This window comes from Pseudophryne corroboree, chromosome 5 (assembly GCF_028390025.1).
Source record: "Pseudophryne corroboree isolate aPseCor3 chromosome 5, aPseCor3.hap2, whole genome shotgun sequence".
Taxonomy (NCBI): domain Eukaryota; kingdom Metazoa; phylum Chordata; class Amphibia; order Anura; family Myobatrachidae; genus Pseudophryne; species Pseudophryne corroboree.
This window is the reverse complement of record NC_086448.1, coordinates 363,009,314-363,034,403: the sequence shown is the minus strand read 5'-3', so window position 1 is coordinate 363,034,403 and position 25,090 is coordinate 363,009,314. Positions and strand designations below refer to the sequence as shown.

Genomic DNA, 25,090 nt, shown 5'->3' with positions numbered 1-25,090 from the left:
GGCAAAAAACTCCCTGTGTCATGAGAATAAAAAAACAAAACAAAAGAAATTTACTTAAACACTAGGGGTATGTGCCGGGCCATTTTTTGTGTTTTGTATTTTGGTTTTGGATCTGTATCTCCTTTGTGTTTTGGATCTATATTGGTTTTGCCAAAACTACCCTTGAAGGTTTTGGTTTTGGATCTGCATTTTTTTAATCATAAAAACAGCTAAAATATCAGAATTTGGGGGTGTTTTTGTTCCTACAGTATTATTAACTTTGATAACATTCATTTACACTAATTTCCAGTCTATTCTGAACATTTCATATGTCACAATACTGTTTTTATCCAGTTTACGCAAAAAGGTTTAACTGAGGTAGCTGATTGACTAAGCTAAGTGGGCAACAAACATGTAGCAGTTAATATATTTTTAAATGCTGTAATCATCTGTTAAAATTATTTTAATATTGGGATCAAGTTCTTCTTTTACTTAAATATATGTTTGCTATGCAGAAGGTTTGATATACAAGTGTGGAGAAAAAAGATGATTAAGGTGAAGAAGAATCAAAGAAGACAATAGTTTAGATGCTGTTATCATGATTTTAATTTATTTTTAATTAAGTTCTTCTGTTCCTCAAAGATATCTTTGATATACAGAAAGTTCGATATACAAGTATGGAGAAAAAAAGGTGATTAAGGCAAAGACAAATTAAAAAAAGACAATATTTTAGATGCTGTGATCATGATTTTAATTTATTTTTGATCAAGTTCTTCTGTTCCTCAAAGATATATTTGATTTGCAGAAGGTTTGATATACAAGTGTGGAGAGATTAGTTATATTAATTTAATTTCAATTTAGTTAATTATAATAATAATAATAATAATAATAATAATAATATTATTATTATTATTATTTATAATATTAATTTGAATAAATCACAATCTGGTGATAAGAAAAATTCTAAAAATAGGACAATAAGTTATAACATAAGATTATGAGCTATGAACACAGCACCCTGAAATGGACCTTCCCCTGGCTGTATGGTGGGAGGATACAGCACAAAATATTAAAAAAAGATGTCTTTTATTTTGGGTGGACTGACAAAACACCCCTAGATGGATGGAGCAGCTGCAGTCCCTGGATGTATACTGGGATGACACAGCACAAAACATTAATTTAAATCAAAATAAATATATAATTTTTTTTATTACACACTCCGATTATAGTATGTTATGCACACCAGTGCCTGCAGGAAAGTACTAGTGTCAGAACTGTTATGCACTCCAGTGTCTGCAGGAATGTACTGGTGTTTGAACGGTTATGCAAAACAAATGGACTCACAGACAAACTGGGGAATATGACATAACGTACACAGAAGGTGATAGGGTAACAAAATACACACACAGTGAACAGAGAAGCCCAGAGGCTAAGGAACTGGGTATCTCCCTTGTATTAGAACTGCTCAGATGTAAAAAGCAAGATGTTGTGTTTTAATACGTAGAGAACCCGAAATGCTGTTGCTAAGGGCAACAGCAAAACCCTAAAGGGTTACCAACGGGTGTGGCAGTAAACTCCTTGGTCAGAGATGGAATGATAGACACAAGGAGAGCCTCCACAATCCTGATTCTCACTTGCAGTGCACAGGTTTAAGCTTACTGCCACTAAACTGACCCCTGACACCTAGCACAGTGAGACAGGATTAGACAGGCAAGTGTTAGAATACAGCCGCAAACTTGCTAAGTTCACAGAGTAATAACAGAACCCCAGCAAGCTAAACGACTGACTCCAGTCTTACTGCAAGGTCTGGATTGGCAGAGTGTAATACCAAATCCCCAGGCCTATTTGCAGTAAGCAACAAACAAATACAAAGCTACACAGTACTGGCTAACTTTCATGAACTGACTAACCAACAGAGATTCAGCAGCATCTGCTTACCCTGAAAAGAGGCCTTATAAAGCAGGTGCTGTCCACGCCCCACTCAGACCTCACAGACTGTGAGCACAAAAACCAGCACCGGATCCCCTGCCGTGCACAGAGCCTATAACCACTGCACAGCAAAATACCCGAACCGGAGTATCAGCTGCGCTCAGGTTACACCACTAGCACTTGTCTCCCGGTTGCCATGACGACGTGGCAGCACAGGGCAGGAGACCCTAACAGTACCCCCCCTCTGACGAGGGGTCAAAGAACCCCTACCACCGGGTTTATCGGGGAACTGCGAGAAGAAAGAGCGTATCAGTCTGGGGGCATGAAGATCACAACTGCGCACCCACGACCGCTCCTCCGGGCCATACCCCTTCCAGTGCACCAAAAATGACAGCCGACCCCGAACCACCTTGGAGTCAAGAATCCTTTCAACAACAAACTCCCTCTGGCCATGTATCAGAAGAGGGGAAGGTCTTCCACTGGAAGAAGGATTACTAATCGCCCATTTTAAAAGGGAACAATGAAATGTTTTATTGATACCCAAAGAACGGGGCAGATCTAACTGAAATGCCACCGGATTGATAACCCTGGTGATCTTATAAGGGCCGATGAACCGGGGCCCTAACTTATGAGATGGCTGTCTCAACTTCAAATTCTTGGTAGACAACCAGACGAAGTCTCCTAATTTGAAGCTGCAGGGTCTTTTCCGCTTATCAAAAACCCTTTTGGTCACTAATGACACAGACACAAGGGCTTTCTTCACTTTCCGCCAAATACCTCTAAGGACCGAAACCACAGAGGAACCACCAGGCGTGGAGTCCAGGGGGTCAAAAGAATTGGCCTTAGGATGATGCCCATACACACAAAGGAAGGGAGAGATCCCTGTAGCAGAGTGAGCCGCGTTGTTATAGGCAAACTCCGCCATGGACAGATGAGCAACCCAGTCAGTCTGACACTTGGAGACATAACACCTGAGGAACTGCTCCAAGGACTGGTTCACCCTTTCAGTCTGCCCATTAGACTGCGGATGGTAGCCTGACGACAAGCTGACAGAAATCTGGAGATCGGAACAAAATGCCCTCCAGAATTTGGCCACAAACTGGGATCCGCGGTCAGAGACCACATCAAGTGGCAACCCGTGGAGACGCACAACATGCAGCATAAATAATTCAGACAGGCGTCTGGCTGATGGCAGCCCAACCAGTGGAACGAAGTGCGCCATCTTCGAAAACCTGTCAACGACAACCCAGATGGCTGTCATCCCCGAGGATTTGGGCAAGTCCACCACAAAATCCATTGAAATGTGGGTCCATGGCTTAGATGGGATAGAGAGTGGATGTAATGGGCCAACAGGAACCCCTCTAGGAGTCTTATTTCGGGCACAGATGTCACATGCCCGAACCCACTGATCCACATCCTTAGCCACCGAGGGCCACCACACCGCCCTAGATAGCAACTCCCGAGTTCTGGCAATACCCGGGTGACCTGCCGACTTCTTGGCATGGAATTCCAGGAACACTCGCTGTCTTAACCTAGGAGGCACAAACAAAAGACCTACCGGAAGGTCTGGAGGAGCCTGCTCCTGTGCTCTAAGGACTAATGATAAGAGGTCCTGGGTAATGCCCACTTTAATACATGATGGGGAAACAATGGGCAACGGCTCCTCGGTGGTCTCCTGGATTGGAGCAAAACTCCGCGAGAGCGCATCAGCCTTGATGTTTTTTGACCCAGGGCGATATGTTATCAAAAAATTAAAGCGAGCAAAAAACAAAGCCCATCGTGCCTGCCTGGCATTGAGACGCTTCGCTGACTCTAAATATGCCAGATTCTTATGGTCAGTGAGAATTGAGACCACAAACTTAGCCCCCTCAAGCCAGTGTCTCCACTCCTCGAGTGCATCCTTAATAGCCAACAATTCCCGGTTACCCACGTCATAATTCATCTCGGCAGGCGAAAATTTACGGGAAAAGTAAGCACAGGGATGAAGGCGATTATCAGACACTCCCATCTGAGAAAGCACTGCCCCAATACCCATCTCAGAGGCATCCACCTCCACCACAAAAGGACGCTCTGGATCTGGGTGTCGCAGCACCTTGGCCGAAACAAATGCCCTTTTGAGACGGGCAAAAGCCGCTTTAGCCTCACAAGACCAGTGAGCAACATCCGCCCCTTTCTTAGTGAGTGCCACCAAGGGCGCCACTATAGACGAAAATCCAGCGATAAATCGTCTATAAAAATTCGCAAAGCCCAGGAAACGCTGAAGCGCCTTCAAACTAGTGGGCTGCACCCAATCCAGGACTGCCTGTACCTTGGAACCCTCCATTTGGAAACCTTCTGGGGAGATAATATATCCTAGAAATGCGATTTGCTGAACTTCAAATTCGCACTTCTCCAGCTTCGCCCCAAGCCGGTGGTCTCTGAGTTTCTGGAGGACTAAGCGTACATGCTTCCGATGTTCCTCCAGGGAATGGGAGAAGATTAGGATGTCATCTAAGTATACAACTAAGAATCTATCCAAATATTCCCTGAGCACATCATTCATGAAATCCTGGAAGACTGCCGGGGCATTACAGAGCCCAAAAGGCATCACCAAATATTCATAATGCCCTGAGTGGGTATTAAAGGCAGTCTTCCATTCATCCCCCTCTCTTATTCGGATTAGATTGTACGCACCGCGTAGGTCAATCTTAGAAAAAATGGTGGCAGTACGAAGCTGGTCAAACAAGACCGAAATGAGAGGCAGTGGGTATGAGTTTTTAATCGTGATACGGTTCAATTCCCTGAAGTCGATGCAGGGTCGCAACGAACCGTCCTTTTTACCCACGAAGAAGAACCCCGACCCAACTGGAGACTGTGAAGGTCTGATAAATCCCTTAGCCAAGTTCTCCTGAATGTACTCTGCCATAGCCTGAGTCTCAGGACGTGACAGGGAGTACAACCTGCTCTTGGGAAGCTTAGCATTTGGCAACAAATCAATGGCACAGTCATAGGGGCGATGGGGAGGTAGTACCTCTGCAACTTTTTTGGAGAACACGTCCGCAAAATCTGCATAACACCCTGGCAATCCTGGCAAACTTAGCTGCGAGAGCCTGACTGGAAGGCTCAAGCAACTCCTGAAACAATCAGTACCCCAACTAAGAATCTCCCCAGAGACCCAGTCAAATTGAGGATTGTGGGCCCTTAACCAGGGTAACCGCAACACCAATGGGGCAAAAGTACAGACAGTCACATAAAAGGACAATTTTTCAGAGTGTGTGGCTCCAATAAACAAAGAAATCTGGCTAGTGCAAGAGGTAATTTTACCTTGGGATAATGGTTCCCCGTTTAACCCACAAATCTCAATTTCCGATGCCAAGGGTACTAAGGGAACAGAGTGTTTTAGGGCGAATTGGCGGTCCATAAAAACCCCGTCGGCCCCACTGTCCACAAAGGCCTCAGTCTTGACAGTTTGACCGAGGATCTTCAAGGTCACCGGAATGATAAAAGTCTTCTTGGGAAATTCTGACTTCTGGCCTGACAGGATATTTCCCATCACCCTCAGGCCCTGAAGTTTTCCGGCTTTTCTGGGCATGATACTACCACATGACCTTTATTCCCACAGTACAAACACAACCCCTGCTGTCTCCTCCGCGTCTTCTCACGCGAGGAGAGGCGGGTAGCCCCAATCTGCATAGGCTCCTCAGAAAATTCCTCAGAGTCTGAGGTTCCCTTGGGAAGGAAGGAAATCTCAGTCTCCCTTTCAAGCCTACGCTCTCTCAGCCGTCTATCCACCCGGATGGATAACTGCATGAGCTGATCCAAGCTATCAGGCAAGGGATATTGTACCAGTTGGTCCTTTATCTGGTTAGAAAGACCTCTTCGGTACTGGTGTCTCAGGGCTGGGTCATTCCACTGGGTATCATGGGCCAACCTCCGAAACTCCGTACAGTAAACCTCAACTGGCCTTCGCCCTTGCTTAAGGATCGAAATCTGAGCCTCGGCTGAGGCCGTCTTGTCAGGGTCATCATACAACATGCCCAGTGCCGTAAAAAAAGCATCAACACTTTTAAGCGACGGACAGTCAGGCTGCAACCCATATGCCCAGACCTGTGGGTCTCCTTGTAGCAAGGAAATCACTATGCCCACCCGCTGAATCTCCGACCCAGAAGACTGAGGCCTAAGCCGGAAGTATAGCTTGCAGCTCTCCTTGAAACAAAAGAACTGCGAGCGATCTCCAGAAAAACGATCCGGGAGATTTACTTTCGGCTCCTTAACCCCTGCAGGTGCTGCTGCTGCGGGAGCTCCGCCAGCAGCCTGGGAGGTGTGCATTTTAATGGACAAATCATTAAATTGCCGAGTCAGGACCTGCACCTGATCGACCACCTGTTGCAACGTATTTTGAGGGGTATGCTCCATATTCCCACAAAATTTCAACAGGAGTATTAGGCTGCTGAATATGTTATGCACACCAGTGCCTGCAGGAAAGTACTAGTGTCAGAACTGTTATGCACTCCAGTGTCTGCAGGAATGTACTGGTGTTTGAACTGTTATGCAAAACAAATGGACTCACAGACAAACTGGGGAATATGACATAACGTACACAGAAGGTGATAGGGTAACAAAATACACACACAGTGAACAGAGAAGCCCAGAGGCTAAGGAACTGGGTATCTCCCTTGTATTAGAACTGCTCAGATGTAAAAAGCAAGATGTTGTGTTTTAATACGTAGAGAACCCGAAATGCTGTTGCTAAGGGCAACAGCAAAACCCTAAAGGGTTACCAACGGGTGTGGCAGTAAACTCCTTGGTCAGAGATGGAATGATAGACACAAGGAGAGCCTCCACAATCCTGATTCTCACTTGCAGTGCACAGGTTTAAGCTTACTGCCACTAAACTGACCCCTGACACCTAGCACAGTGAGACAGGATTAGACAGGCAAGTGTTAGAATACAGCCGCAAACTTGCTAAGTTCACAGAGTAATAACAGAACCCCAGCAAGCTAAACGACTGACTCCAGTCTTACTGCTAGGTCTGGATTGGCAGAGTGTAATACCAAATCCCCAGGCCTATTTGCAGTAAGCAACAAACAAATACAAAGCTACACAGTACTGGCTAACTTTCATGAACTGACTAACCAACAGAGATTCAGCAGCATCTGCTTACCCTGAAAAGAGGCCTTATAAAGCAGGTGCTGTCCACGCCCCACTCAGACCTCACAGACTGTGAGCACAAAAACCAGCACCGGATCCCCTGCCGTGCACAGAGCCTATAACCACTGCACAGCAAAAGACCCGAACCGGAGTATCAGCTGCGCTCAGGTTACTCCACTAGCACTTGTCTCCCGGTTGCCATGACGACGTGGCAGCACAGGGCAGGAGACCCTAACATAGTGTCACACAAGTGAGTCAGAAATATACATAATAATTACACACTGCGGTTGGCCCTCACCGACAATGTCGCACAAATGAGTCAGAAATATGTAGAATTAGTTTTTATATCACACACCGACGGTTACAGTGTCGCACAAATGAGTCAGGAATATATATAATAATTACACACTGCAGTTATTAATAATAATATTTATTATTATTTCACCGACAGCGACACAAATGACTCATAAATATGTAGAAGTATTTTTTATATCACACACTGGCAGTAACAGTGTTGCACAAATGAGTCAGAAATTATATAATAATTACACACTGCGGTTGACCTTCACCGACAGCGTCGCACAATACATGTATGAGTAGGAAATAATATACTGTGGTCTGACTAGCAGCATCACAGTACTTATGAAAATAAAATAAAAATAGTATAGTACACTGGGGTACAGCACAAACAAAAAAAAATGTATAATTATAATTTTAGGCTTTTTGTTTTTAGCTTTTATTATCTTAATTTTACACTGGGGCAGAGCCCCTGGATGGACAGACAGATCATCCCTTTCAGATACAGAGACAGAGAGAGCACCCCATTTTCAGATACAGCAGATAAGAGGACCCTTTTCAGGATACAGAGACAGAGAGAGCACCCCTTTTTCAGATACAGCAGCTAGAGCACCCCTTTCAGATACAGCAGACAGAGGGAGCACCCCATTTTCAGATACAGCAGACAGAGCACCCCTTTCAGATACAGCAGACAGCGCATCCGCCCAATGCCATGCCAGACAACACAGTACTGGAGATGGACACGTCTGTCCAGTACACAGCCAGAGTGTAGATGGCCCAGATGCACGGGACTTATATAGCAGTGGTTCTCAAACGCGGTCCTCAGGACCCCACACGGTTCACGTTTTTCATATAACCCAGCAGGTGCACTGTGTGTATCACCAACTGTCACATTTTCAAAATCTACAGGTGACCTGCAAAACATGAACCATGTGGGGTCCCGAGGACCAAGTTTGAGTACCTGTGTTATATAGAATCCAAAACCTGCGAGAATCCATTAGCGGGAAGATGACATTCGGCCTCGCTTTGGGATCCGAGTAAGGCGGGAAGTCCTGAGCTAGATTCATATCCCGCCTCGAATCGCAATGTTTGGGTGGGTTTGGTTCCCGGGAATCCGAACCCGCTCATCCCTATTAAACACCAACACAAAAGCTTAATACTATATGTGCCTAAACAACCAAAGAGCACCAATCATTGGGGGTTATTCCGAGTTGTTCGCTCGTTGCCGATTTTCGCAACGGAGCGATTAAGGCGAAAATGCGCATGGTACGCAGTGCGCATGCGCTATGTATTTTAGCACAAAACTTAGTAGATTTACTCACGTCCGAACTAAGAATTTCCATCGCTGAAGTGATCGGAGTGTGATTGACAGGAAGTGGGTGTTTCTGGGCGGAAACTGACCGTTTTCTGGGAGTGTGCGGAAAAACGCAGGCGTGCCAGGATAAAACGCGGGAGTGTCTTGAGAAATGGGGGAGTGGCTGGCCGACAGCAGGGCGTGTTTGTGACGTCAAACCAGGAACGAAATGGGCTGAGCTGATCGCAGGAGTAAGTCTTGAGCTACTCAGAAACTGCTAAGAAATTTCTATTCGCAATTCTGCTAATCTTTAGTTCGCAATTCTGCTATACTAAGATACACTCCCAGAGGGCGGCGGCCTAGCGTGTGCAATGCTGCTAAAATCTGCTAGCGAGCGAACAACTCGGAATGACCCCCACTGTCAGCAATGTATAACAAACAATGATTTGCTACTACTGTACTCTTAAAAAAATTCTGTTAGACAAAAAGAAGAAACTACTATGGTAGAATGTGCAATATTTTCTGGATTTTCATTGTACAGATGTAGCCACGCTCATCGTGGCTACATCTGCGCCCTATGGTGCCGAGGCGATCCCTGCAATGTAGCCAAGCTAGATTAGTGTGGTTACATCTGTAGATCATTTTAATGCTTTAAAATTAAAATAATAAAATCAATGCTGCAGGTATACATTGGTATAACATATATTTTATATAAAGTGATATTACCCATGTAGATGTACTGTAGCTACATATTTCTGGGACCTACTGTATAGTAACAAATTATTTTTTAAAGACACTTTAAATCTAGTCTAGTAAGACATAATACAGACAGGATGTGGTCATGTAACCACCGTTCGGGATCCCGGCGGTCACCATTCCGATGCCAGAATATCAAGCAATCACAATGCCGACAGTTGACATGCCGACTATCAGGGACTATTCCCACTCCTGGGTGTCCACGACACCCATAGAGGGTGAATAGAACCTGTGGCAAGTGCAGCAAACCACTGAGCCCGCTACGTGGCAAGCTCAGCGAGCCCGCAAGGGTCTCTGTTGCGCTCGCCCCTCCGCCGGCATTCTGCTGCCAGGATCCCATGGTCGGTTGGTATGCTAAGCGCTGGTATCCCAGGTGCCAGCATCCCATTGCCAACCCCTACATACATCTCCTATGAGCCAGACAGTTACCTACAGTACATTGTATTAACAGACAGACACACAAATTACACTTAGAAAGCTAATTTCAATATCATCTATTGAGGAAATGAAATTCAATACATGCACTCCTCACAGGGAATCCAAATTATCACCTTTAATAAGCCCATAAAAGAGTATTGCATATAGAAAGCATAATCCAGTATCTTTACCCCAGTTGGACCTATGCACTCAGACTGATGACACGGATATACTTCAGCTCAGGACATTCTACATAATGAGAGTCAAATCTGTCAAGTTAATTTATGAAAATTGTGTGTTGCTGGGCATCATCATTGCCCTCATTGACTGGAGGACAATTCTGAAGAAGAACCGTATTCCCTTTCTCTATTCTCGTCAACCACAAGAAACTGAAATATAGTCTGGGGGTAAAGAGGTATAAATTTTGGCATGTGTGGTGGGCACTATTGATTACCAGATGAGGTTTTACAATAATAGCAATCCAGCATGAAATTAGCAACATCAAAGCTAATGCAGTTACCTTTTGAATGACCTATCAAGAAGGGAGAAGCCATTATACTGTCAAAGAACCCAACAGCAAAGAGGTTCATTCCTCTTGAATGCCAGCCGGAAGTTCTGCAAGGTGGATAATTCACAATTGGCAGGACAACTTGGCATTAGGAATATAACAGTTTGGTCCTACACAATGGTGCAAGTAGAAAAAAATTCTTAGCGGTACACGTACCTCAAGTGGTGTGGCCAATAAAAATGGGGACTTGTCAATATGACATGCCCCCATTTCTTGTCACTCTGAGAACATTCATTTACATTCCATATGCACCTTACCTTTATGGTGGTTTCCCACAATGGGGAGCCTCTAAAGAAATTTATCCTCCCTGGTCAGACAACATATTTAGTCGATATTCACTATTCATGCAGGAAATCACATGGTCCGGAAGATGCCTGTTTGTGTAGGAATATAGCAAAAGTAATTGTCATATAAAAGAGGTTCAACCAGTTTCATGCCAGCTGTGTCACCTTCTACTCCCTGCGTCTCTCAGCTACACCATTATCATCACCCTTGCATCACTCAGCAACACCATTATCTTCCCTCCCATGTCTCCCAGCCACACTATCATCTCCTCCCTGCATATCTCAACCACACCGTCTTCTCCCCCCTGCTACTTTCAGCCACACCGTCATCTCCCCCAGCATCTCTCAGCCACATCATCTTCTCCCTGCATCTCTCAGCCTGCCCCCTTTAATTCTGTGTCTCTCAGCCTGCACCTCCATTCACTCAGCATCTCTCAGTTTGACTATCCCGTCACTGAGTCTCTCAGCCTTCCCCCTTTAATTCTGTGTCTCTCATCCTTTGCTCCTTCTCCTTCACTCTGTGTCTCTCAGCCTGTGGTGTCCCCCCCTCCTTCATTATGTGTCTCTCAGCCTGCGTCCCCCCCTTCTCCACTGTGTCTCTCAGTCTGTGGCTCCCCTCTCCTTCATTCCATGTCTCTCAGCCTGCACTCCCCCTCCTTCATTCTGTGTCCTTCAGCCTGTGTCCCACCTCCTTCACTCTATGTCTCTCAGCCTGTGCCCCCCCTCCTTCACTGTGTCTCTCAGCCTGTGGCTCCCCCTCCTTTATTCCATATCTCTCGGCCTGCACTCCCGCCCTCCTTCATTCTGTGTCTCTAAGCCTGCAGCCACCTCCTCCTTAATTCTGTGTCTATCAACCTGTTCCTCTCCTCCTTCACTCTGTGTCTCTCAGCCTGCGGCCCGCCTCCTTCACTCTGTGTCTTTCAGCCTGTGCCCCCCTCCTTCATTGTGTCTCTCAGCTTGTGGCCACACCATCCTTCATTCTGTGTCTCTCAGCCTGCATTTCCCTCCTTCTTCATTCTGTGTCTCTCAGCCTGTGCCTCCCCCTTCCCCATTCTGTATTTCTCAGCCTGTGCCCCCCTTCACTTTGTGTATCTCAGCCTGTGACCCCATTTCTTCACTGTGTCTCTTAGACTGCATTTCCCCCCCCTCCCCCTCCTTCATTCTGTGTCTCTCAGGTCTCAGGCTGAATTCCCCCCTACTTCATTCTGTGTCTCTCAGCCTGCGTTCCCTCACTCCTTCATTCTGTGTCTCTCAGCCTGTTTTCCCCCCATCCTTCATTCTGTGTCTCTTAGCCTGAATCCCCCCCCCCCCCCTCACTCACCCTCCTGGCTCCAGACACCGGCAGATGGAGAACAGCAAGCCAGGCAGGCATGCAGCAGGAGGCTCTTTCTTCCTGCTGTGACACTGTGCTCCCAGCAACGCTGAATCAGAAAGAGCCACTACCGCCGAGCAAGTCCTGGGAGCTCAGCAGCGGTGGTGTTTAATAGCTGCTAACAGCGGCTATAGTGTGAGTATAGGGTAGTTAATTGTACAGAAGGCACATGCTAACCAATGCCTTGAACAGTTCATTTGGTGCTCTGACTTGGATGCCCAGGACTACTGATTGAATTCATATGCAGAATTTTCATGGAAAACCTGGCACAGGATTCCAGGTGGTATCCCCATTCTGTCTTAACCATACCAGTCTTCTCATCTTCTCATACACCCTCTGGGCTTCTTATAGCAGACAAGCATGTGCAAGATCTCCAGGGATATGGAAGAGGTTTCAACTAAGAAAAACCAACAATAGAAAGTTGGAAAGTAGACTCTTGTGTGGGAGCACTCTAATTCAGAGGAATAGGTGTATATTAATTAATTCTGATAAAACATAACTTTATTCTTTATTAAAAGGTGATTATAGGAGTGAATTGTACGTGAATAGTATAGCTACGCGAAAATATAACACTATGTTAAGAATAATTCATGTGGTTTTCAATACCACAATAAAAACCGGAAATCCAAATCTTTGAGCTAGTGGATTTACTATAATCACAGTAACGCCTTTGTGTAATATATGACCATCATTTGTTCTACAGCAATCCTATTCAGGATTATTTTGACGTAGAGAATTAAATCATAAGTCATACAGAACCGAATGCCAATTGGTATTATTGGGGATCACTCTAGATCGGGCAGAAGAATTTTTTGCAGTACCAGGGTGTTCCAAGGTGGTCTCCCATCCGAGTACTGACCCGGCCCTCCACTGCTTGGCTTCCAAGATCAGATGAGATCGGGCATCTCCAGCGGGGTATGTCCGCAATTATTTAATCTGCCCGTTCAGTCAATCCCAATACCTGTATCGCCCAAATTATGTATCCAAAGCGATCTGGATCAATCGTGTGTTCAGTATCTATATTTATCTTATGAAAAAAGGAGTGAAATTATAGCAAAATCCAGATAATGGTAGTGGGACAATTATCATGTGCAATAATTATATGCAGAGATGTCCACTGTGCAATTTAGCAAAATCACGATAAGGACAATTATCATATGCAAAAAATCCTATGCAAGGGCGTCAACTTGCATAGCCAGGATAAAGTGGTGATATACAGTGAGACAACAATTGTAGCAATCCTGTTGCTGTCACAATTGTTGTGTACTGGTTTGTGTGTTCAACATCAGTAATGCAGTACATGTAGCCTCTAATAATTTATATCACACACCGATCCAAATTCTCACTATATATGAGCCTCTAAAGCCTGAACATACATTTGCAAGAAAATTCTTACAATGTGTCAGAGAAGCTATAATGAGTGAGAGAGCAGTTAAACAGCTGAAAGTGTTATTCAATAACCGTAGCAGACAGTAATGTACATAAGGATAATTAAATAGCAATCTGCTGCAAAATTAAAGCTAAACCACAGCTCAAGAATTCCTTGTACAATAATCTGCCATTGGGCCTTTGATGCCACTTATGAATATACCAATTTACTCCCAATACCTATTGGATACCATACCGACGCCAGGATCCCAGCTTTTAGATGCCTAGCAAGGGGGAGCTCAATTAAGCCCCTTGTGAGCTTGCTGTGCTCGCCACAGGTTCTATTCCCACTCTATGAGTGTCGTGGACACCCACGGGTGGGAATAGTCCCTGTTAGTCAGCGCACGGCCGTAACTAGGGGGGGTGTGAGTGGGGCATGTGACCTGGGCGCAGAATAGGAGGGGGCGCAGAGAGGATCAGTTTAATCCCCCTAACACCCCCTCCCTATGCGCTGCGGTTTCTTAGAGCCGACGGAGCACAAGCTCCAGACTCTACTAGCTGCCGCGGCCGCATTGCTGTGATTAAACTGAAAATAAACTACAGCTCCCAGCAGCCCTTGCTGCGGGAGCTGTAATTTACTTTCAGTTTCTTCTGGTCACGTGTAGTGCCTGCCTCAGCAGAGCTGGTTGAAGAAGGGGCACAGGGAACAAGATGACTCCCCAGCCTTCCCCCGCTGCCATTAATCATTGCAGCAGTGCACTACTATAGTGCACTGCTGAGCTGGAAAAGGAGAGGCAGCCGTAGGTGCGAAAAGGGGGCGGGGCTACACAGCACTGTGCTGTACACAGTGCCAGGCCAGCCAGCAGCATCATTGGGAGAGCTCACTATCCAGGACAAGGAGCAGAGTGAGTGTAAGGGAAGGGGCACTGTGTGTGTGTGACTACCAGTACCATATACAGTATGTGTGTCTCTATGAGTGTGTGCATGTGTGTGTATGTGAAAAGGTGTATGACTGACTACATATCTGTATGTGTGCTTGTGTCTCACTATATGTATGTATGTATGTATATATGTTTGACTCTATATATGTATGTATACAGGTGTGTGACTATGTGTATATATATGAGCGAGTGAGTGAATGTATGCATGTATATATTCAGGTGTGTGACAGTATGCATGTGTATAGGTGTGTGATTTTATGTATGTTTCAAGGTATGAGTATTTATTTCCCCTTTTTTATTTATCTCTAGCCCAAATAAATTTCTAGCCATCCCCTCGATAAAAATCTTTACAGCAGCTACCAGCCCTTATGGAGTTCACACACACACACACACACACACACACACACACACACACACACACACACATATATATATATATATATATATACATACACTCACTCACTCACTCACTCACACTCTTACAATGAAGGGGAGGGGGGGCGCCAACTTACTGTCTTGCCCCAGGTGTCAAAGATCCTAGTTTTGGCCCTGGTCAGCGTGCTGACTGTTGAGATTGTGAGGGAGCAGGATCCCACCATCGGTATTGTGACCGATGGTCTCCTGACTGCCAAACACATAACTACATCCCCTGCCAAGCCTAGAGGGTTGCATCAGGTTTCTGATTTTTAAGAAGGAGGGGTGGGGTCATTGTCAAGATTCACATAAAAATAATGATTTTATTTATATAGCGCTCTTTTTCCAAAGTGAAATTACACACAATGGATGATATAGGATTAAAAGAACAGTGACACAACAAAGTACCCACTGCGTAAACCATTCCACAGTTGCCCATCCTACTCGTGAAAGTACCAGATGAGTCAGCCATTTAAGGCACACTACGTAGGTTCCATTGGGCAGCTACAGACAATGGGGGTAATTCAGACCTGATCGCTGGTTAGCAATTTAAGCAGCCCTGCGATCAGATAGTCGCCGTCCACTGGGGAAGTGTATTTTAGGTGTGTAAGTGTGCGAACGCATGTGTAGCAGAGCTGCACAAACTGATTTTGTGCAGGCTCTGTGCAGCCCAGGACTTACTTAGCCACTGCGATCACTTCAGCCTGTCCAGGACCGGAATTGACGTCAGACACCCTCCCTTCCAACGCTTGGACAAGCCTGCGTTTTTCCAGACACTCCCTGTAAACGGTCAGTTGCCACCCACAAACGCCCTCTTCCTGTCAGTCACCTTGCGATCGCCTGTGCAATTGCTTTTTTTGCTCCATCCTGTCACTATGTATCAATCGCCATTGCTGCAGTCCATCGTGCCTGCGCATTGTGGTGCATGCGCATTCGCAGTTTGGACCTAATCGCAGGCTGTGAGATGGTGGCAGTAAAATATCAACCCTGACATGCAATTGCGGCCTTCGTTGCATATTTTGCTGCATACCATGGGCAGATTGTGAACTAAAAGTGACCCTGTAAAATTTTGTATAAGTGGTCGACATGGGCAGCACAAGAGTTATAACATACCGTGTAGTCATAGCAGCATCACTGGATGGCAGAGTTGCTGTACTGCAGAGATGGAAAAACAGAATGAATGGGGACAATACAGTGTACTGAGTGCAGTGGGCTGCCTGTCATGTAGGGGGCTAGGCCACATGACAACACACAAAACAGAAATCGGTCTATCGGGAATCTTTCTGGTGTGCCCTATGGCCAATCCGCCCCTGCATATATAGTACGTACAGTGGGGGTCATTCCGAGTTGATTGCTAGCTGCCGTTGTTTGGAGCGCAGCGATCAGGCTAAAAATTGGCATTTCTGTGCATGCGTATGGACCGCAATGCGCGCGCGCGACGTACGGGTACAAAGGCCTTTGTGGTTTGGCACAGGTTCTAGCGATGTTTTCATTTGCACTGGAGGCCGCAAGAAGATTGACAGGAAGGGGGCGTTTCTGGGTGTCAACTGACTGTTTTCAGGGAATTCTTAGAAAAATGCAGGCGTGCCAGGGAAAACGCAGGCATGGCTGGCCGAACGTTGGGCGGGTGTGTGACATCAAAAGCCAACCCACCAACATTAGAATCAATGTACACGAAGAGTAACTACAGGGCTGGTCTGGTTCTGCACAAAATGTTTTTGCAGGCGCTCTGCTGCACAGGCGTTCGCACTTCTGCAAAACGAAAATATACTCCCCGGTGGGCGGCGACAATGCGTTTGCGCGGTTGCTAAAAACTGCTAGCGAGCGATCAACTCGGAATGACCACCAGTCTGTGTAAAGACAGATGCTACGTTTGTAGTACTCTTCGAGCCCATTTCTGTTTGGAATGTTCTGGAGTACCTAGTGGTTGACTATATGCATTAAATTTAGTTATAAAATTGTGAATAAGTATTCTATTTTCTAAAAGCCAGTTAGAAAACAATACATAATACTTGTTTTTTTCTATTTTAGGAATGATTGTGAAAAGGATGCAATAACTGTAGCAATCATCAATAGCTTGTCATCACTATATGCTTCCATCCCAATCTTTTGCATTTTAGGATTCAAAGCAAAAAATGGATATTGGGACTGTCTGGACAGGTAACTGTATGACATTGTATACATATTTTATGTATTTCATTCATTTCAGACATACTGCATAATTTCAGATGCAACTAATCTAATCAATTCATCTTTTTACAGGAATATTGTTTCCTTAACAAATGAATTTGATGTTAATGAAATGAATATTACAAGAGATAACTACAGCAAGTCTTTCAAAAGTCTCAATTTAACCTTCCCAGAAAGAATCACTCATCTAGATATGAAAGAGTGCAACCTGCAAGAATTTCTGGATCAGGTCAGAGGCCAGTTATCCACTTTTCAGACCTTGAAATAAAGCACTATGGACCTTATTCAGCTTCAGTAGCAGATTCTACTAAAAAGCAGAATCTGCTACTGCTGACGATTGCATGCAGGGGGCCGCCCAGCACAGGACAAGGCCGTCCAGCATGATAATCACCGCCAGTGATGCAATCATAATTAATTTGCGGGAAAATTACTGGGAAAATAAGGTTGACCCCTGCATATGCAGCCTGACTGCGTATGCAGTTGCACTGCGCCATCTTTTTCTTCACAGCGGCTGCATGTGTCGTCACGCAGCCGTCCCGAAAATGGCCCAGACAACCCTCCATTTTCTGGACCACTCTCCCCCTAATGCTGCATCGCCGCCATTCCCCCGCCACCCACTCAATCACATAGTGATCACATCCTCCGGAATGATTGATGATGAGTCATTGCTATGAGAATGGCCACGCATGCGCATTGTGGCCGCTACGCTTGCGCAAAAATGTGTGAAAATTGCTTGTTTGCGATTTTTAGACTTCTGTGTCTCTTACTGACTAAGGCCCTAAGTACTTTGGGTCTGATTCATGTTTGTAAGTAAAGCATAAAAGCAAGCAACTGGGCAAAATCATGTTGCACTGCAGATGTAAAATGTGCAGAGAGATTTAGATTTGGATGGGGTGTGTTGAAACTGAAATCTAAATAGCAGTATCAAAATAAAGCTTATTTGTGGACTACACACAAAAGCAGCCAGTATTTACCCTGCACAGAAAAACATATAACCCACTAAAACATAAAACTCTGCACGTTATATCATCCTTACCTGCAGTCAGAGGTGTAGCGTGGAGCCATGGCTCCCGAATCAAGCTCACGTCATGGCGCCCCGCCTCCCCCTCCCTGGGCAAAAAGAGGTGGGGAAGATGCTGAGAAGAGGGGAGGTAGATGCTGGGCAGAGAGAGAGGAGGGGAGGCAGATGCTGGGCAGAGAGAGGGGGGAACAGATGATGGGCAGAGAGAGGGGGACAGATGCTGGGGTGAGGGGGGAGACCGATGCTGGGGAGAGAGAGAGAAGGGGGGCAGATATTGGGCAGAGAGAGGATGGAGCAGATGCTGGGCAGAGAAAGGGGGCCAGATGCTGGGCAGAGAGAGGAGGGGGGGTGATGCTAAGCAGAGAGGAAGGGGGGCAGATGCTGTGGAGAGATAATAGGCGAGCAGATTCTTGGCAGAGAGGGGGGCAGATGCTGGGGTGAGGGGGGAGACAGATGCTGGGGAGAGAGAGAGGAGGGGGGGCAGATATTGGGCAGAGAGAGGATGGAGCAGATGCTGGGCAGAGAAAGGGGGCCAGATGCTGGGCAGAGAGAGAGGAGGGGAGGCAGATGCTGGGGAAAGAGGTGGCAGATGCAGGGCAGAGAGAGGGGGGTGATGCTAAGCAGAGAGGAAGGGGCAAATGCTGTGGAGAGAGAATAGGCAGGCAGATTCTTGGCAGAGAGGAGGGCAGATGCTGGGGAGAGAGGGGCAGATAATGGGCAGAGAGATTCTGGAGAGAGGGGGGGACAGATGCTGGGCAGAGAGAGGGAGGACAGATGCTGGGCAGAGAGTGAAAGGAGAGAGAGGAGGGGTAGATGCTGGCCAGAGAGAGGAGGGGCATCAGATTCTGGGGAAAGAGAGCAAGGGGGGGCAGATGTTGGGGAGAGAGGGGGCAGATGATGGGCAGTGAGGGGGGGGCAGATACTGTTCACAGACTTTACATAGAATGAAACATGTACAGTGGCAGTGAGAGAGAGACAGAGGCTGCATAGAGAGGTGGCAGAGTTAGGCAGGAGCTATGAGACAGGAGCAGTTACTGTGGAGACAGAGGAGGCAGGCTTAATACTCACAGACAGGGGCCATGCTGTGAGATCCTCCTTGTTCCAGCAGGGGTCAGAGGAGCATGTGACAGCTCCTCCAATCAGGGGCTCTTCTAATCAGCATGTGCCGAGCTCCTCCAATCACAGCTTGGCACATGATCTTCTTACCCCACTGCTGAGATCAGGGAGGAGGAAACTGAGGCTCGGCACTGCTGTGAGTTGCAGGGTCTTCCCCTGCTGCTGCTCTCTCACAGTGAGTCATATAGGCTCTAATTCCCCCTCTCATTCCTCTGCTGCTGGTGCCGATGCTTGTCATGCAGTGTGACAGGCATAGCGGCAGCAGAGCAGGGAGAGCGCCCGTCACTGCACCTCCCTACTTTGCAGACTCTGCTTAGTGGGTAGCGCCGCCCCTGTCCGCAGCGCTGCCAGGCGCCCTCTGAAGTTTCCGGCGCCTAGAGCTTGCGCTCCACCAGAACCGCCCTCCATATGCCTCTGCCTGCTGTGCAACATTGTTTTGTCTGTTTGCTTGCTTTTTTGCTTTACTTACAAACATGTATCAGGCCTTTTGTTTGCTAAAGGTAGCGCACAATGGGGTCAATTTACTAAGGTGGGATTTTTTTAGAACTGGTGATGTTGCTCATAGCAACCAATCAGATTCTACTTAACATTTATCTAGCTGCTTCTAGAAGATAATAGATATAATCTGATTGATTGTTATGGGCAACGTCACCAGTTCTAAAAAACCTCCCTCCTAAGTAAATTTACCCCAATATTTAAGCACATTATTTTATTTGTATGAGCCACACTATTTACTTAGTATAAAATATTGTTGAAATAGTTAGATACAAAGTGCTAACAAAATGGCAATTTGTAATCCCCCCCCCCCCCCCTACACACACATACAGTAGGGGGGGGGGGGGGGATACAAATAGCCGCTACACACATAGGGTGGAAAATAATTTACTGCGTGCTAATTGATGACCTGGGTCTATTCCATTAGCAATTTCATTAGTCCCTACAGGCAACCCTTTTTTATGCCCTTGGGGTTAATTCAGGTTGGACCACAGGTCTTTCCCCAACACCAGTTAAACAAACATCAGGACAGAGCCTCATCTGGCCCACCGCATCTGACACACACCAGCACAGCTGAAGAGGAGTGGGACATTTATTCACTGGCACATCCGGCCAGCTCTGTGGCAAAGCCCCATGGGAGATCATCCAGCGAGGAGCTGTAGCTATGTTCAGCCGAGCCAGCCTCTCAGTGCAATAGGAGGCAGCTGGCTGCTGCCATCAGTCTTAGATCCTGCTTGAGGCTCCATCAAAATATTATTAAAAAAATCGGTCAGCTGCGCCATTGGATCAGCAGCCAGGGGGGGTTTCTAGGTACTCAAAAAACCCCACTGCATGCACGTATGTCAGTCAGCTGCATCACCCTCCCCCCCCAGCCCTGCGCTTCCAAGCCTCCGCAGTGGCTGTGGGGCTTTTAGTTACGTCACTGACCATAGGCTGTCACGATCCGGGTATCTGGACGCCATTATTTACCTTTCAGGTGTCTCCTGAGGCTGGCTCAGCGTCCTAGGCCCGGTTCCCAGCTGTGTTGCTAGCATTCATATGTCATATGTCCACGGACCAGCAGAGATGAGACATCTCTGCTGGTCCGTGGATATTGTCCTTCCAGTGCCCGGGCGACTGGCATGGCGCCACCTGCCGGTGGGGCCTCGGGCATCGTCTTTGTATTCTCAATGCATTACAGGTTATGTGGCACTCCTCATCTACTGCGGCCGCGGCCATCCGCGCTGGAGGTCTGAGACGCAAGTCGGCGTTCTCTGTGTTTACCGCCGCCATTACAGAGGAATCTCCATGTGGTGTTACAAACAAGGTTTCCCTCCACTGGCCGGTATGGGCGCAGCCATCTTAGTTCTAGTCACATGATCCTGTCCTCCAATACATAGCTCCGCTGAAGTCTGCTTAATTGCTCATCCAATCCCTGCATACCTAAGGGTATAAAGGGATTGAGCCTGTACCAGGAAATCGTCAGTGCTTTGGTTGTCAAACCTTGTTTCCAGTCTCTCTCCTGTGGTTGTTTCCATTCCAGGTTTCCAGCTCCTGTTTCCAGATTCCACTAAGAGACCCGCACCAGCCTACCACCTTGCGGTGCAGCCTGACTCTACAGTCCCTGTGTTTGCTCCAGTCTCCGGCTACAGTCTCATCTGCTTCCAGCGGTCAGCTTCCAGCAGTGATCAGTTTTCTTAAAGAGCCGGTGCTTTTCCAGCGGTTACCTGCATACCATCGGTTACCTGCATATCATCGGTACCTGCAAACCATCGGTTTCTACACCTTCGCTCCCTAGCTTCATTCTACTATCTGGCTGGTTCCATCCAGCATCTACTCCATGTCTAATCACCTGGCTGGTTCCATCCAGCGTCCTCAGCAGCTACCTCAACTACAGTGCTACCAGCTTCCAGTGAAACATCTGCTGGTGTGTTCCTTGGTTATACCTCATACTACGGACGGGTCTGGTAAGGACATTCCATCTCTGGGACATTAAGAACTGTACCTACTGCTACCAGTACCTTGTGGCCGTTGCCAACCCGTAGTTCTCCAGGAACTGTTTTTACCAAATCTGCTGTATATCTTCGTTGACTTATTACTGCTGTGATTACATGGAGTTCTGTTAATAAATACTTATTGACTTTTAATCCTGGTTGTCATGGTCACGCCTTCGGGCAACCTTTCTACATCCTACTCGTATGTCCAGGGGTCTGATAAATCCTCCGATGTTTAGCTTCACCCCAGCCCCTACAACTGAGGCTTCCTCCTGTCAGCTCAGGCCCTCAGTTGTGACAGTAAGCATTGACCAGATGAATCCAGCCGGAGACCAGGATCAAGCGGCCAGGCCAATGCAAGAACTGGCAGCCAGACTCGAACATCAGGAGGCTGCACAAGGCCACATCATCCGTTGTCTCCAGGATCCCTCTACTCGGCTGGATGGGATCCAAACGACCCTCCGTGGTTCAGGGGCGTCCGGTGCATCCACCACAGTGACACCAGTTGTAACCCCACCCACCTTACCCATTTCTACTCCACGTCTTCATCTTCCAACGCCAGCAAAATTTGATGGATCTCCAAGATCTTGCAGGGGATTTCTCAACCAATGTGAAATTCATTTCGAGCTACAACCTGGCAGTTTCCCTAGTGATCGCACTAAAATTGCTTACATTATTTCCCTCCTCAGTGGCTCTGTTCTTGATTGGGCATCACCTTTATGGGAGAAATCCGACACCCTGTTGTCCTCATATACTGACTTTGTAACGACATTCAGGCGCATCTTTGACGAGCCAGGCCGTGTAACTTCTGCTTCCTCTGAGATTCTTCGTTTACGCCAAGGAACGCGTACTGTGGGACAGTACTTAATACAATTCAAGATCCTGCCATCTGAACTGGCATGGAACGACGAAGCCCTGTATGCTGCATTCTGGCATGGCTTATCTGAACGCATCAAGGACGAATTAGCTACCAGAGACTTGCCCTCTAAGTTGGATGAGCTAATGTCCCTGTGTACAATTGTTGATCTACGGTTCAGAGAAAGGGCAACTGAGCGGGGAAGGTCATCTATCCCGAAATCTTCTGCTCTTCCTCTTCGTCAACCGTCTCCACCCAAAGATGAGCCCATGCAAATTGGTCGTTCCCGTCTATCTCCAGCTGAGCGTCGAAGACGTCTTTCGGAGTACCTCTGTCTTTATTGTGCAGCTCCGTCTCACGTAATCATTGCCTGTCCCAAACGTTCGGGAAACTTCAAGTCCTAGCCCGCCAAGAAGAGGGCCGGCTAGGAGTAATGCTCTCCTCTCCATCTTCTCATGATTGTAATCTCCCAGTCTCGCTTCAAATTGCTCAACGTTATAGGAACGTCATTGCCCTCCTAGATTCCGGAGCAGCTGGGAATTTTATAACTGAAGCATATGTTAAACTCAGGCCCGTGGGCCGTATAAGGCCCGCAAAGCCACTTGATCTGGCCCTCACAGGCTCACCTAAGCAAGGGAGGTGCCGGGCGCCCACTGAGATTTTGTTACTAGCGGACGCCTGGCTTCTTCCCCTCAGCAGAAGCCGGAGGTAGGAGCTCACTCCTGAGCTACGGCTTCCGGCTCTGGCAGTGTGCGTGTGTGCCTGTGCGGTGCTATGGGAGAGATGTCATGACGTCTCTCCCATAGTTCTGAGGAGCAGGCAGCCAAGCAGAGGGCAAGGGTCTGGAAGTAGTAGTGGGGCTGGTGAGTATTGTGTTTTTTCTTTCTTTTAATGTGTGTGTGTAAGCGGCGCTACTAGGGGTCATATCTAATGGGGGCATATCTACTGGGGTCAGGCTAATTTTTAAGTTGATAATTTTTGTATGGCCCCCGAAGGATTTTATAAATATCCAAATGGCCCTTGGTAGAAAAAAGGTTCCTCACCCCTGTGTTAAACGGTGGTCCCTACCCACTGAGAGACTTTCCTCGTCCATATCTTTGACTGCTGTGGATGGCAGTAAGATTTTTGATGCAGTTATTTCCTCAAGAACTCTACCAGTTTGTCTGAAAGTAGGAGTTCTTCATTCAGAATTAATTTCCTTCCTAGTAATTCCAAGAGCCACACATCCAGTGGTTTTGGGCCTCCCATGGCTTCGTCTCCATAACCCTTCGATTGACTGGACGACTACCCAAATCCTGGCATGGGGTCCTTCCTGTACTGAGACCTGTTTGCCCAAAGTGCTTCCCGTATGTTCTTCCTCCTCCAAGTCGTCTGATGTTCCACCTCCTCCGTATCGAGATTACACGGACGTGTTCAGTAAAGCTTCTGCCGATATCCTTCCTCCTCATAAGGAATGGGACTGTCCAATCGATCTCATCCCGGGGAAGGTTCCACCTCGGGGCCGAAGCTATCTGCTGTCTTTACCAGAAATGCATTCTATGGAAGAATATATTAAGGAGAATTTGGCGAAGGGCTTCATTCGACCTTCTTCCTCCCCAGCTGGCGCAGGTTTCTTCTTCGTCAAGAAGAAAGACGGTGGCCTGCGGCCATGCATCGACTACAGAGGCTTGAACGACAGCACTGTCAAGAACCAATATCCTTTACCTCTGATTACAAAACTCTTTGATCGAGTTAGCGGAGCAACCATCTTCACGAAATTAGATTTGAGGGGTGCCTACAACCTCATCCGGATCCGAGAGGGTGATGAGTGGAAGACCGCATTTAACACCCGTGATGGACATTATGAGTACCTCGTCATGCCCTTTGGATTAAGTAATGATCCAGCTGTCTTCCAGCATTTCGTGAACGAGATCTTCAGAGACATCTTATATCGTCATGTCGTGGTTTATCTCGATGATATCCTCATCTTTGCCAACAATCTGGAGGTACATCGTTTCTGGGTAAAGGAAGTTCTGACCCGTCTCCGTGTCAGTCATCTCTATTGCAAATTGGAGAAGTGCTTTTTTGAAGTCAAATCCATTCCGTTTCTAGGTTACATTGTGTCCGGTTCTGGACTAGAGATGGATCCTGAGAAACAACAAGCTATTCAGAATTGGCCGATACCTTTAACCCTCAAAGGGGTCCAGAGATTTTTAGGATTCGCCAATTATTACAGAAAGTTTATACGAGACTTTTCCACCATTGTGGCGCCTATCATTGCGTTAACTAAGAAGGGTGCTAATCCGTCCAAGTGGTCTGAAGAAGCTATGCAAGCCTTTCATTTATTAAAGCAACGATTCATCTCTGCTCTGGTATTGAAACAGCCCGACATCAACTCGCCTTTCGTCCTTGAGGTGGATGCCTCTTCCGTTGGAGTAGGCGCGGTGCTATCCCAGAGAGCAAAAGATGGTCATCTGCATCCTTGCAGTTTCTTCTCCCGGAAGTTAACCCCAGCTGAGCGCAACTATGCCATTGGCGATCAGGAGTTGCTGGCAATCAAACTCGCTCTGGAGGAGTGGAGAAACCTGCTGGAGGGAGCTTCTCATTCTGTAACCATACTTACCGATCACAAGAATTTTTTGTATTTGAAAGGCGCACAATGTCTCAATCCTCGTCAGGCCAGATGGGCACTTTTCTTTTCTAGGTTCGAC

General features: G+C 46.9%; 1 protein-coding gene and 1 pseudogene across 1 annotated transcript in view; one reads left to right on the top strand and one right to left on the bottom strand.

The window, feature by feature from the left end:
• LOC134929602 (sodium-dependent neutral amino acid transporter B(0)AT3-like) overlaps positions 1-25,090 on the top strand; it is a 484,872-nt gene that overhangs the window by 296,305 nt on the left and 163,477 nt on the right. The window contains exons 7-8 of the mRNA XM_063925189.1: positions 16,781-16,909; positions 17,012-17,168. Coding sequence (XP_063781259.1) covers positions 16,781-16,909; positions 17,012-17,168 — 286 coding nt within the window. The remainder of the gene's footprint in view (positions 1-16,780; positions 16,910-17,011; positions 17,169-25,090) is intronic.
• On the bottom strand, positions 12,836-12,955 carry LOC134929903 (5S ribosomal RNA; annotated as a pseudogene).